The sequence below is a fragment of the Prionailurus bengalensis genome, chromosome D4 (genome assembly GCF_016509475.1).
Source record: "Prionailurus bengalensis isolate Pbe53 chromosome D4, Fcat_Pben_1.1_paternal_pri, whole genome shotgun sequence".
Lineage (NCBI taxonomy): Eukaryota > Metazoa > Chordata > Mammalia > Carnivora > Felidae > Prionailurus > Prionailurus bengalensis.
Window position 1 is genome coordinate 78,824,768 of NC_057359.1, and position 13,884 is coordinate 78,838,651.

General features: G+C 44.1%; 1 protein-coding gene across 3 annotated transcripts in view; it reads right to left on the bottom strand.

Moving 5' to 3' along the window:
• Positions 1-13,884, bottom strand: part of BRINP1 (BMP/retinoic acid inducible neural specific 1) — a 175,520-nt gene that overhangs the window by 45,039 nt on the left and 116,597 nt on the right. For all 3 annotated transcript variants that reach the window (XM_043566985.1, XM_043566982.1, XM_043566983.1), the window contains exons 4-5: positions 12,470-12,639; positions 9,038-9,143 (exon numbers count right to left, since the gene is read on the bottom strand). In XM_043566985.1, coding sequence (XP_043422920.1) covers positions 9,038-9,143; positions 12,470-12,639 — 276 coding nt within the window. The remainder of the gene's footprint in view (positions 1-9,037; positions 9,144-12,469; positions 12,640-13,884) is intronic.

Below are 13,884 nucleotides of genomic sequence, written 5' to 3' on the forward strand. Positions count from 1 at the left end.
TGGGGTATACAGGAGATCTTGATATAAAGAAATGAGCTCTTTGCCCGGCAGATGAGAATCACGCAGTAAATCGTAAGCATAAGTATTATTTTACATCCGCCCTATTGGTTTTTAGGTCAGGTGCTTTCTACATGTTTTCCAATGAAATGCAGAACAAAGGCTCTGCCACAGAGGTGTTTTTATGCCCGTTTTGTAGAGCAGAAGACCTAGAGAAGCTCAGAGGGTTAACTAGTCCAAGGTCTCATCACCATCAAGCCTGCCCTCCGGATCCTCCTGATTCTATCTGCGTTCCGACTGAGTCTTTAATTGATACTTTCGATCCACTTCCTAAGAGGAACTCCGGTTGTCCTCATCACAAGGCCGAGAACAGAGTGCTCCTGGGCGCATGAAGGAAAACCAGCTTGGATGCGGCCAACTGGGTGGACGTCAGCAGCCCCCTCAGTCATGAAGACACTGCCCTTTTATTCAGCGGGCCTTCCGGACAGAGCCGCGGGAAGGGAGAAACATGGAGCCCCATCAGTGCCTCCAGGCGCTGCTGATCAGACAAGAAGGGCCTAATCACAAGCCCCTGCCCGCACCCTGGGCTCTTTCTGTGGAGGACCCACCCCAAAGCTACTGACCGGCATTGGCAACAATCGCTCAGCCTTCCACCCTGGGGGCCCGAGGCCACACGGGGTGACAGGGGGTGAGAGAGGAGGGGGCTTTGTGGACAGAAAGACCTAATCATGTCCGGTGCCCCCTTCCTCTACTATTGCAGTTGGGCAAGGACTTATTCCCATCGTACCCACATCTAGAACTGTGCTGTGCTGACTCAGAGCCTCCCAGCAAAGTCAAGCAGGCTTGGGGCCCAGGCAACAGGGAACCAAAAGGGGGGCCTCGGGAAGGTTACCTCTCTGGGCCTCAGTGTCTCCATCTGTTTGATGGGGAGCATGATCCTTATCTCTCAGCTGGTGGGAGGGCCGAAGTGGCTAATGGATATACACACAATGCCTAAGAGGGAGTAGCAGCAGAAAAAAGTATCATATCTGACATTTCTACACTCTGTCCCTCTGTTTCTGCTACTTGTCGCAAGATGAGTTTGGGCACTTATGATGCCCAGCTACTGAGGAAAGGGATGGGTGATGCTACTTCTCTTCCTCAACCTCCTCCTCCGCACCGTCCTCCCTCCTTCAAGTCCTTTCTGCCCTTCGCCCTCCTCCCTCAAGTCCTTTCCCCTCTTCTTCTCCCTCTCTCTCCTTTCCTCCACCTCCCTCTTCTTGCTCTCCTTCTGCCTTCCCCTAGTCCCCCTCCTTCCATTGCTACTTAAGCACCAATCATAAGGAAACATTCAATTCAGCAAACATGTATCGAGTTCCTATGTCCCCAGCACTGTTGAATATAATGAAAAACAAAGTTGGCAAGGCAAAAATCCCTTTTCTAAAGAAGCCTATCATCTACTCTATAGAACAGGTAAAACCCAAAACCCCCCAAATATGTTGCAAGGTACAGGAAAACCAATAAATCATGCCAGAGAAGAGGTCTTCAAAGAGGCTTTTCAGAGGCGGTGGCATTTGGGGGATGAAGGGACATGACTCTGGCCTTAAAGACGTCAACTCTAGTGCCATAGAGAAGACGCATGTGCTTTGGGAGAAAGATCCTCGTCAAGTTCACCGATGCCTGCCATGCTACTACTCAGTTGACCACAATCTCCATTTTGTGGAACATTCTTTTTATCTTCTTTTTTTAAGCTTATTTAGTTTAGAGAGAGAGAGAAAGCGCGAACAGGGGAATGGGGAAGAAGTAGAGAGAGAGGAAAACTGAGGCAGGCTCAGTGAGGCAGGCTCCACACTGTCAGAGCCCGATGCGGGGCTCGAACCCACGAACCATGAGATCGCCACCTGAGCCGATGTCAGACGCTTATCCGACTGAGCCACCCAGGCGCCCCAGTAACATTGTTTACTTGGCCTCCAGGACACCATGCTCTCACCACTCCCTTTACACCTTCCCCTGCCACTTCTTAGCTTCCTCTTCCTGTTCCTCATTCTCATTCCATTATCCCAACCCTTCAATATGAGATTCTCCACGGCTCAATAACTGAATTCCTTCTTTTTGTTTCTATCTACACTCTTTTCCAAGGTCATCTTACCCAACCTCACATCATTAAATATCATCTCTATGCTAATTTAGATTTCTAGTCCTCCCCCCACCCCGACTTTCCAGATGCCCATTCAGCATCCACATTTGTATCTAGAACACACTTCTCAAACTTGGTTCACCCAGTTCCTCATGTCGCAGCAAAAGTGACCCCTCCTGCAGTCTTCACTGTATCAGCAAAGTGATTCCATCACTGCGGTGGCTCAGGCCAAACTCTGGGGTCATCCTTTACTTCTCTCTTTCTCTCACAAACATTTCTAGTTCATCACCAAATAATGTCAGCACCACTTAAAAAATGCACCCGTAGGGCAATCATTCCTCACAACCCACATCACCAGGTCTCATGGTCCTGGCCGCCATTTTGTCTTACCTTGGTAAACACGACAGCCCCACACTGGGTTCCTTTTATGTGTTCTTGCCCTCTGTGTTAGTCTTTTCCACACAGCACTCATAGCGATTCATTTAAAATGTAAGTCAGGTCAGGTTACGCCACTGCCTGAATTTGCAATGGCTTCTCATTTCATCCAGAGTAGAAGTCTAAAGTCTTTTCCATGGTCTACAAATTTCTACATGACCTGTTCTCTCACCATCTCTCTGATTGTAAAGAAAATATATTTCTTTGTTTGCTTGTTTATTGGCTGCTCCCCTAACACCCACACACTAAATAGAAACTCCAAAATGATGGAGACTTTGCTTATTCACGGCTATATATCCAGCTCTTAAAACAGTATCTGACATGTAGTTGATATTCAATAAATATTGCTAAATGAATGAATGTATGAATGAATAAATTTATGGATCATCCCAGATTTCAGCAAAATATTCTCTCTGCATCCCTTTCCACATCAGTGAGCTACCAAGGCAGAGCTCTGCTCTCTGTATACCTCACCAGATGGATACTAGATTAAATTACATGACAATGTCAGCAAAACACTCAATGGGCTTCTTGGAGAGAGAAGTATAAAAATAAGAAGTTATCATTATGCCATTAGTGTTATTACTACCAGTTTGGCTGTTGCTGTTTCGACTACTAATAGCCTGTGATCATTTCTATGATCCTGTCTTTCTCACTCCTCGTGTCCTTCTCCAAACCTCTTCTTTCTTTTTCCGATTTCCTTCTACCTTTGCCCTGTTCTGCGAACAGTTTATGAACCACCACAAGGTCAATGCCATTAGGGTGCCATTCACATCGTCCTCAATCCACCAAAATAAACCTCTGCAGAATCTCCCCTCCCAGCCTCCTTCAGCGGAATTAGGAGAGGAAAGAGGAAGAGAGAACAGGAGCATTTTGAGAAACAAAAGCTCTGAAGTCAGACTGTCAGGGTTAAATGTGGAGCTCAATCACTGACTGAGTGACCTCCCTCACCCCAGTTTCCTCACCTATGAAGTAGGGATGTTACTTATGCTTTCCTCCCAGGAATGGGGTGAGGATTCAAAACGTAGTAAGTGCAATTACATAATAAAATTAAATGGAAGTTAAAATGAATAAAAACAAACAAATAAACATGCATGTAATACAAATCAATGAACACAGGCCCTGGCACACTAGGAAGTGCTGGATAAATATTATCCATTGTTATTTCTGACTCCTCTGCCCTCAGTCCATGCGGCTGTCTTCTGGCTGGGCTGGACCACCTTCTGTTCTTCTACGTGTCTGCTTTATTCATGTCTTCTCTTTGCAGACGATGTCAAGATGGAGCACATTATTAAATAAATTTTTCATAGACGCACATTATACACACAGAAATGTATACATATAAATCACGTGCGTACAGTGCTATGAATTTTCACAAAGTAAACACACCCATGTGCTCCCATCCAGATCAAGAAACAGAACATCATAGATACCTCCAGAAACCTCTCCCATCTCCTGTCAGTCCCTTATTCTCCCTCCCTGAAGGTTAATGCTCTCTGAGCTACAAAAGCAACACATTTTTTTTTTCGGCTGTTTTTGACCCGTATAGAAATGGAATCAAATAGCGCATATTCTTTTGTGTCCAGCTTCTTTTACTTAATGTTATGTTCATGAGATTCTTCCATACTGTTGCAGAAAAGAATAGTTTATTTTCCCCCATTTCTGCATTGTAGCCTGTCATATGAATGCATGACAATGTATTTATCCATTTTCTTGTTGATGGGCAATTGGGGCTATTTCCATTTGTAGGCTATTTTGAATAAAGCTGCTATAAACAGCCATGTCCTTTGGTGAACATAGATGGCATTTCTGTTGTGCATACTCCCAAGAATTATAATTTCTGGGTCACAGGGCCAGGACATACTGAGTTTTTTGTAGATACTGCCAAAAGAGTTTTCCAAAGTGGTTGTACTGATTTATTCTCCCACAAGCAATGCAGGAGATGTTATAAGTAAGTTTCCATGTAAGTTCCCATTGTTCCACATCATCACTCCTTGATGTTGTCAGTGTTTTTCCTTTGAACCAGACTGATTGTGGGGTTAGCATACTAAATTGTGGCTTTAATTTACATTTTATGAGGGCCAGAAAAGTTAATCACCTTTTCAAATGTTTATCTGCCATTTTGATATTCTTGTTTGTGAAGTGCCTGTTCATGTCTTTTACCCATTTTCTTGTCTTACTGGACAGTCTGCCTTTTTCTTGTTGTTTTTAGGAGTTACTGATATATTTTGCACAGGGTTTTTTTTTTTTTTTTTGTCAGATTCATGTATCAAAAATCTTTCCTTCTACTCTGCAGCTTGTATTTTCATTCTATCAATAGCAGCATCTGATGAACAGAAATTCTTTTTTTTTTTAATTGAGAGAGAGGGAGAGAGTGGGGGATAGGGGCAGAGGAGGAGAGAGAGAAGAGAGGAGAGAGGAGAGAGGAGAGAGGAGACAGGAGAGAGAGACAGAGAGAGAATCTTAAGCAGGCTCCATGCTAAGCATGGAGCCCGATGCAGGGCTTGATCTCATGACCCTGGAATCATGACCTGAGCTAAAATCGAGAGTTGGATGCTCAACTGATTGAGCCACCAGGTGCCCCTGGAAATTCTTAATTTTAATGTGGTTCAATGTATAAATCCTTTTCTTTATACCTACTGCTTGTTGTATCCTACTGAATAAATATCAGCCTATCCAAGAATCATGAGACAGTCTTCTGTCTTATATTGAAGAAGTTTTTTTGTTTTACCTTCCACCAAGAGAATATTATTCTTCCTTAGATATTTTTTCTTTTCTTTTTTTTTTTTCCAACGTTTATTTATTTTTGGGACAGAGAGAGACAGAGCATGAACGGGGGAGGGGCAGAGAGAGAGGGAGACACAGAATCGGAAGCAGGCTCCAGGCTCTGAGCCATCAGCCCAGGGCCTGACGCGGGGCTCGAACTCACGGACCGCGAGATCGTGACCTGGCTGAAGTCGGACGCTTAACCGACTGCGCCACCCAGGCGCCCCATTAGATATTTTTTTCTTATGACTCCTCTACCTAGACAGGCCAAATGAATTACTCCCTTTTCTGAATCTCCATAATGGTATGCATTACTTTCATTATCTCTATTATATTATATATTGCCTTGAATCTTATGTATTTCCCTGCCCTTCCTCTCTATCTCATCCCCACACTCCACTCACCAGATTATCTAAATTCTTCATGGTCATCTCACTAAATTCTGGTCATGATGCCAGCTAAATAACTCTAGAAGTGGTTGACGCCAGCTAAGTAACTCTAAAAGTGGTTTGTTTTTTTCAACCTCAACTGCTACCTTCGTGGTCTGAATCTTTGACCTCTCATCTTCAGTACTGCAATAGCCCCTAATAGGTCATCAACCCTCAATCTACCCCGATCTAATTAACTGGACACATGACAGCCAGAGTGATCTTCCAAAACATCAATCTCCTCATGCTACTTCCTTTTTAAAAACCTTTCCATGGTGCCCATGACCCTCAAATTAATGTTCGAGTCATTAATATGCTGCACAGGCCTTCCAGGATCCAAAGGATTATTTCATCTTTCTCACCACTGATGTCTCTGCTTTAATCTCTTACGACATTGTCATTTCCTCAAATGCTCCTTCATAGATACTCATTGTCTGCCTCCATATCCATGACCCTGACCTCTTCGTCATCCTCCAGGTCCTATCCTATCCATCTTCTCCAATCCCCTGATAGGTTAAGTCCCCATACCATTTGGTACCATGAAGCCCTCCCATTTTTCTCCACTACAATTCCTTATGCCTCTTTTTGTTTGTTTAAGCCCATCTTCTCTGATAGGGTATATATTTCCTTGGGACACAAACTGTTTCCCACTACATCCTGAAGCCCACTTTGACCCAACACAGATTCTTAAAAGAAAGCTGGGATCTTTATTGTCTTCTGCAAGTGCATCAGGTCTAGGCTCATTTTATCCACATTAATGAATTTGACTAGCTTTTCTGTAAGACAGCCCTTTAGGTATCTGTAGACAGTCCTTTTGCCCCAAGTCAACTCTCTTCAGCTGTTCCTCATAAGACACCGTTCTTTAGGAACACTGTAGTTTCTTAGTGTCCCTCTTGAAGTGTGATGCCCAGACCTGGCCCTAACTTTCCAGTTGTGTTCTGACCAATCTAGAATAAGACAAGGATGTCACCTCCTTTTTGGTGGATAACATACTTATAATCATGTAACCAATGGTAGACCTGCATTTTGGAGGACTGAAGCTTATACCATAACTGCTCGTTGAGAAAAGGAATTCAACATGAGGTGTGAAAGTCAGTATTTAGAATGAGAAAATTCGGGGACCTACATGGTGAGGGAGCCCTGGACCTTAAGCTTCATTAGCTTCATGGGAAATCAGCCTCTTACTGGCCCTAAGATCTTAATACCTTCCTGGTAACTAACATCTTGTTAATCCCTTCTAAATTTACTCCAATTATAACTCACAGGTCTCTCCACTGCCAACATGCACAGCAGGGTTATCAAATGCAGGCTGCAGCCAAGCTTCCTGGACTCCAACACTTCTCTCACTTCACAAGGTCACCAGTAGGTATCACAGGAACTTTAATAAGTTGATCATCCGGGCACGCCCAAGGCAGATCTGTCTTATGTACTTTCTTATCAGGTTATTACCAAACCTACTCATCCACTCTTTTCTCTACTAAAGGAGGTAGGGTTATTCTCTGTGTGTCTGAGGTTTGGTTTTGTTGTGTTTTCTTTTAACGCTAAACCACTTTCTTGGCCTGCAATTCCCGGGGGGGTTTTCCATTCAGTGCTCCCAAGTGACTCTACCAAGCCCTCCCTGTGCCATTTTCCAACCATCTTCTGTAACAGGAGCATGAATCAAAGGATTGCCAAGGAACTGGAATATAAAAGTCATATTAGGCTCTGCTTAGCTCCACCTGCAAATCTCAGCTCTGCTTTCCTCCCACTGACATTCAGAGTCACCTTTATCAGACACCTTTCTAGAAGGTCACATTTTTAGTCTGCTCAAAGTTAAAGCATGCCATTTTTTCCCCCTAACTATAAAGTTAATACATGATCGTTGTGGAAAAGTTAGAAAAAGAACTGGGAAGCCTAAAATAAATCATCTGCACCCTAACCATCCAGAGGTAACCTCTTTTAACATCTCGGCATATTCCCTTGCAATATTATTTTTCCTTACCCTTTCGCATTGTTAAGATCATGCCACACATTCAGTCAGACACTACCCATTTTTAAATTAACACTATATCAGATCGCTTTCATACATTCTTGGAAATTCTCATAAATAACATTTTAGTACCTGCCTAATATTATGTTGTGTGGATACTACATAATTTGCCTAGTCCTCTCATGCGGAAAATTGAGATTTTTACTTTTTTTTTCCATTATAAATTATGCTTTTTAAAACAGCACTATCTGTACTCAAAGCCTTGTAATTTTTCCTTATAATGTCCTCACCTGTTAATGATGAATTAACAAGGGTAAAATTACTATTTTAAAGGGTATCTTTTCCTTAAGGTCATAAGTATATCTGGAGCCCCTAACATAGACCTGACATAAAACAGACACTAAACAAATACACATGTTGAAAGATATCAGCGAAGTAATCTCATAATTGTTGCATTCTTTTTTTTAATTGTTGCATTCTTTTTTTTTAATTTTTTTTTTAATGTTTTATTTATTTTTGAGACAGAGAGAGAGCATGAACGGGGCAGGGGCAGAGAGAGAGGGAGACACAGAATCGGAAGCAGGCTCCAGGCTCTGAGCCATCAGCCCAGAGCCTGACGCGGGGCTCGAACTCACGGACTGCGAGATCGTGACCTGAGCTGAAGTCAGACGCTCAACCGACTGAGCCACCCAGGCACCCCTTAATTGTTGCATTCTTAACTAGCAGTGCCTGAGTGTCTGTCTCTGAACACCCTGTCAGCATTGAGTGTTCTCATTTATAAACTCTGCTGAAAGCACACACACACACACACACACACACACAAACACATATGTACGTGTGTATACATGTATTAAAGACTACAGACGACGAATGAATAAGGAGAAAGAAGATTACGTAGAACCAAAAATTCTATAAAATGCTCTATAGCTCTTGGAATTCAAATAACACCTGCCAAAATACATTGAAAATCAAACACAATAATCTAGGAAATTCAGACAGCAAGATATGAAACTTTAATATATATTAGGTCTGGAGCATCTATAAATAACACTGTTTAGACATTTTCATCGAAATAATCAGATAAAGCTCCCATTTTCATACTTTATATCTGAAAACTAATTAATAACCATGAATTTAATGTCCTGTATATGTTAACATTTTTAAAAGGCATCATGTCCTAACTGTCCTAAGTTCCGTATTTGTAGTCTTCCTTGGTTTCTCCGTCTTGCATCTTTGTCTTTATTCTGCCTCCACATCATGCCTCCTCAAAATCCCAAGGCTCCCCCCTCCCCCCTCTCTGGTCTCCGATTCCCACGGGCATCCTACCTTGAAGGTGCAGTTTGCTCTCCGTGCTTTGCAGAAGGACGGAACTCACAGAGTCCAGATTGTCATAGCTGTTACAGCCCAGAGGCCCAGTGCGTGTCTCTGTGACCTGGAGTGCACATCAAGGGTGACAGGTGTGAGACAGGTGCCCTTGTCAGAGACCTGTGAGACAGGGCCCCGCAGAGTCAGCCCTCAGCAGAGCAAAGCCGGCAGAGAAAGTCTCCTGGCCTGAGCCAACGGCCACTTCCTGGGCACCTCGCCTGTGGCAAAGACCACACTTGGGCTATCACCAAACAGGCATCAGGATAGCAGAGCAATCGAGCACACAGATGGGACCCATTCCCTGGCTCTCGCTTCACAAGGTCACTCTACGTATTATATGAATTAATACGTTGAAGCACAATAGTATATTTCAAAAGCACGTGCTTTAGAATCGGGAGAACCAGCATGAAATCGTAACGGGGCCATGAATTTGCTGTATGACCTAAGGAAGTCACTTACCTTCTCTAAGTTTCTGTGACCTGAAGCTAGTAAATCCTTTCCAGGAAGGGTGTGAGACAAGACACGACGGGTTTGAGCGCCTGATGCTTCGCACATGTTAAAAAATGGGCATCATATTACCCTAGATCTCTATAATCTGTGATGAGTACATATACGCTATTAGGCAAGAACGATGAAATTATCCCCATTTTCTAGAAGATGTTTTATAAACTTGAAGTAAGCATGATTTAGGATGAAAAGAGGCTTCTCATTCCTTTAGCCTTAACTTCCCATAATTTCACAAGATCATTTATGGGCGAGTTTTGAGGTTTGCATCCAGTAAAGACACAGCCTCACTTGTCAGGAATGGTGTGACCTGCGACATGGCCACGTGACTCTCGAAACGCCAGCCACGCCTTCCCCCAGCTGCAAAACCCTCCCTTTCTCAGCCTCAAGGTCCCATCTATAAAATGGTAGCAATACTTTTACCCACCTCAACAGGTAAAAGAGATCATATTTTTGAAGCCTTTAGCACTTAGGAAACTATATAAATGGAGGGTCTGTGAGTCATGTTTTTTAAACCATTTATTCTCTTTGTGTGTGTGTGTGTGTGTGTACAAAATAATAACATAGTTGTTATCGGTTGAGGCTCAAGACGACCAGTTCGTTCTGCTAAGGATGCCCTGGGCAAAAAAGCTACCAGCAGAACTTCCTCACCTGGGTCAGCTGCTAGTCTTAAACAAAGCTGGCGATTCTAGCCAGCTGGTCTTGAGGTAGCATGAGAAATGGCAAGCGAAACAGCCAAGTCCCAGACTGAGTGTGGAAGACAGTGGTTCTATAAGAATGGCTCCTTGAGTGGCCTCTGGGCAATTTCTCTGAGAAATTCCTTGTAAGGAGGGAGGCTGCATTTCCAGGGTGCACAAAAGAAGATTATCTTTCGACAGAGCCTCCACATCTCAATTCCACATCCCATCCAGGGGGGGAGAGAACCATTCGGTGATAATGAAAACCAGGCTCTTGCTTCACTCTGACTCTGATGGCTTCATAAAGATCTGTCTTTCTGTGCCGAGCTCCCTAACGACATAATCCCCCCAATGGAGGCGATTCTTCTGGGATAAGCTGGCTCTTTGTTTGTCGATCTGATTTATTTCTCTCTTGCCTACCTCCCTCCTAGGAACACCCTCCCTCATTTTTCTGTTGGCTTGGTCAATGTCTAACTCCACTGCCCGAGTCTCCCTAAATGCCTTCCCCCTTACCCCCTCCCACCTCCTGCTGCCCCCCCCCCTCCGCCACCCACACACTTTTTCCCCAGAGATATTTTTGAAAATCTTAATACAAGGCTTGGTCTGTAGAAATTGGATCGAAGATTGAGATGTAGAATGCAGGTATAATCTGGTTTAAGAAAATGTGAGATGCAAAAAATCTGCACTGAAATCGTGAGAAAAACTAATCCTTTACATCAAAATTCACCCCCCATTCTCTTTATAAAGGTAATTCCTGAATTTATTGCATTTGAAATAGAATCTTTTTTTTTTAATTCCTGTGCTCTAAGGCACTAAATTGAAAGTCTAGATCCACTCTAGTCAATGTGGCTATTTAAATTAACACAAATTAGGGACGCCTGGGTGGCTCAGTCGGTTAAGCGTCCGACTTCGGCTCAGGTCATGATCTCGAGGTTCGTGAGCTCGAGCCCCGCATCAGGCTCTGTGCTGACAGCTCAGAGCCTGGAGCTTGTTTCAGATTCTGTGTCTCCCTCTCTCTCTCTGACCCTCCCCCGTTCATGCTCTGTCTCTCTCTGTCTCAAAAATAAATAAATGTTAAAATAAATAAATAAATAAATAAATTCACACAAATTAAATGAAATAAACTTACAAACTTAGTTCCCTGGTAGCCACATTTCAAGGGCTCCATAACACATGTGACTAATGGCTACTGTCTTGACCATAGATATAGGGCACTTCTACGATCTTGGAAGGGTATATTGAATAGCACTGGTGCAGGGGAGTATGGGTCAGCACGTGACAGAGGTCCTTTTTTGCAAATAAAACTTTATTGGAACACAGCCACACCCATTTGTTTGCATACTGTCCATGGCTGATTTTTGTGTTACAGCTGCAGAGTTGGGTTGTAGCAACATTGACCATATGACATGCAAAGCTTGAAATTTTTATTACCCGGCCTTTACAGAAATAGCTGAGTCCTGGTCCAGAGACGAATTGTAGTCCCTGTTAGGGTATTCTAGCTGTATAACCCTAAACAAAAAAAGTCCTTAGCTCTTGGACGTCAGTTTCCCCATCTGTAAAATGGGGAGGGGTGAGTAAGGGAATGGAAACCACAAATGTTTAAATTACTGGGGCGCCTGGGTGGCTCAGTTGGTTAAGCGTCCAACTTTGGCTCAGGTCATGATCTTGCAGTTTGTGAGTTCAAGGTCGGTGTCGGACTCTGTACTGGCAGCTCAGAGCCTGGAACCTGCTTCGGATTCTGTGTCTCCCCCTCTCTCCACGCCACCCATGCTTGTTCTCTGTCTCTCTCTTTCAAAAATGAATAAACATTAAAAAAAATGGAAAGAATTACTGATCAGGCATCTGTAAGCTGCCTCCTGCTAGCTCTATGACCCTGTGAAAGTCATTTAACCACTGTAGCTTTCAGTTTTTTCACCTAGAAAGGGAGTCTAAAAATCATCAACACGGGAGAACTTTAAGAGCAAATGAGAGGACTGTTGATTATTATGCCATGACCATAGCCAGAGCTGCCCCAGTAAATCAGTGCACGTGGTCACCCCAAAGACAGTGCTCCTGATCTTACAAGGCACTGGACTGCGTCAGTCAGGGAAGTCGGCAGGGGGCGCTGTTCGCTCTATGGCTGAAGCCAGAGACTCTATCTGCCCACCTGCTATCAGAACACCCGCGTTGCAGTATGGCTAAGAACCTTCAGCCCAGCCCCCCTCAAGCCTACCTTGATTGCTCCAGTTGATATCTGGATCTCATGCAGCCTCCTCATGGTGCCATCACGGTCCACAAAGTAGGACGATGCCAGCTGGTGCAGAGCTTCAACACTTTGAGTGGCATTCCCTGACTTCCTGTCGAGGCGACTTTTGTCCATGTACATGGTCAAGGCCTCCTCCCCTGCATGGAAAAGGAAAGAAGTTCAGGGAGGGAGCCTATCAAGCTTTGGGGGTGGGAGGAAAGCCCCCCCCCACCAGGGGCCTGGATGCTGAAAAGAGCCTTGGACTTCCCACTAATTTTGCCCAAATTCCCTTCTGCCTCTGAAAATCAAGAGCATAGCGAAGGAGAAACAGTGCAGAGGTGGCTGGAAGCACCCAATTCTATCAGGACAAGGACCATGGAAAGACCCTCAGCTGTTAAGTCCAACCTCTACCAACCCACCACATACTTCTCACCGGTATCATCTCCTCTTCTCCTCGAGGCTCAGACTCTCCCTCTGTAAAATGATGGGCTTGCCCTGGATGGTCCTTTCCTCCTCCTCACCCAGGTCCTCCACTACTCACTCCCCTCTCTTTCTTTCCTCCTTCCCTTTCTCTCTTTCTCCTGCTGCTGCCCCTTCCTAGACAGATGGATACATGGACAGATGAACAGACGGATGGCTAAAGAGGTAGACAGACACAGAGAGAGATAAGACATTGTTTAAAGGCAGGGAAAACCGCACGCCCAAAAGAGGGAAAAAACAAACTGTCGGATCAGTGAAATCAGACACTATCGATATTAACCAGCGCCCTATCCCTTGTACAGAAGCCCTGGGCTGGGCTTATAGTAGAGGGTAACCGGGTAATGCACCAATGTTTTTTTAATTCCATCAGTAAATATTCTCATTACCTCCGTAAGCCAGGCACTGTGTTTCTGTCAGTGGAATGGACAGGAGGTTACCTCCAGAGAGGAGGGAAGGCGGCAAGAATGTCAGGCACAGAGAGAGGAATTCGAGAGAAGGAAAGAGAGAGTGGGGGTGGAAAAACAGAGAGCGAGAAATGAATGCACAGACTCATGTATTTTATTCCATTGAGTTTTCCATAGTAACAGGTGCATAGATTACTAACAGCACTAACTTCGGGCGCCTTTTATCTTGGATAGCAAGACGTTTCATCAGAACTTCAGAAAAAAGCATCCAGAAACACCTGCTAAACCAATCTGACCATTATATGTCTGGTTTCACCTCCTATGAACGGTGAACTTGGGGATGTTTCTTAACGTCTCTGTTCTCAGCTTATTCATTCACAAAATTAGGGGAGGACTGGCACCTACTCCATAGAGTGATTAAGAAGCATAAATTAGTGAATACTTGTAAGGTCCTTCCAGCAGGGTCTGGTTCGTTATAGTAAGCAAAGTCGTGTAGAGTCGTCGTAAAAAGCAGTCTCC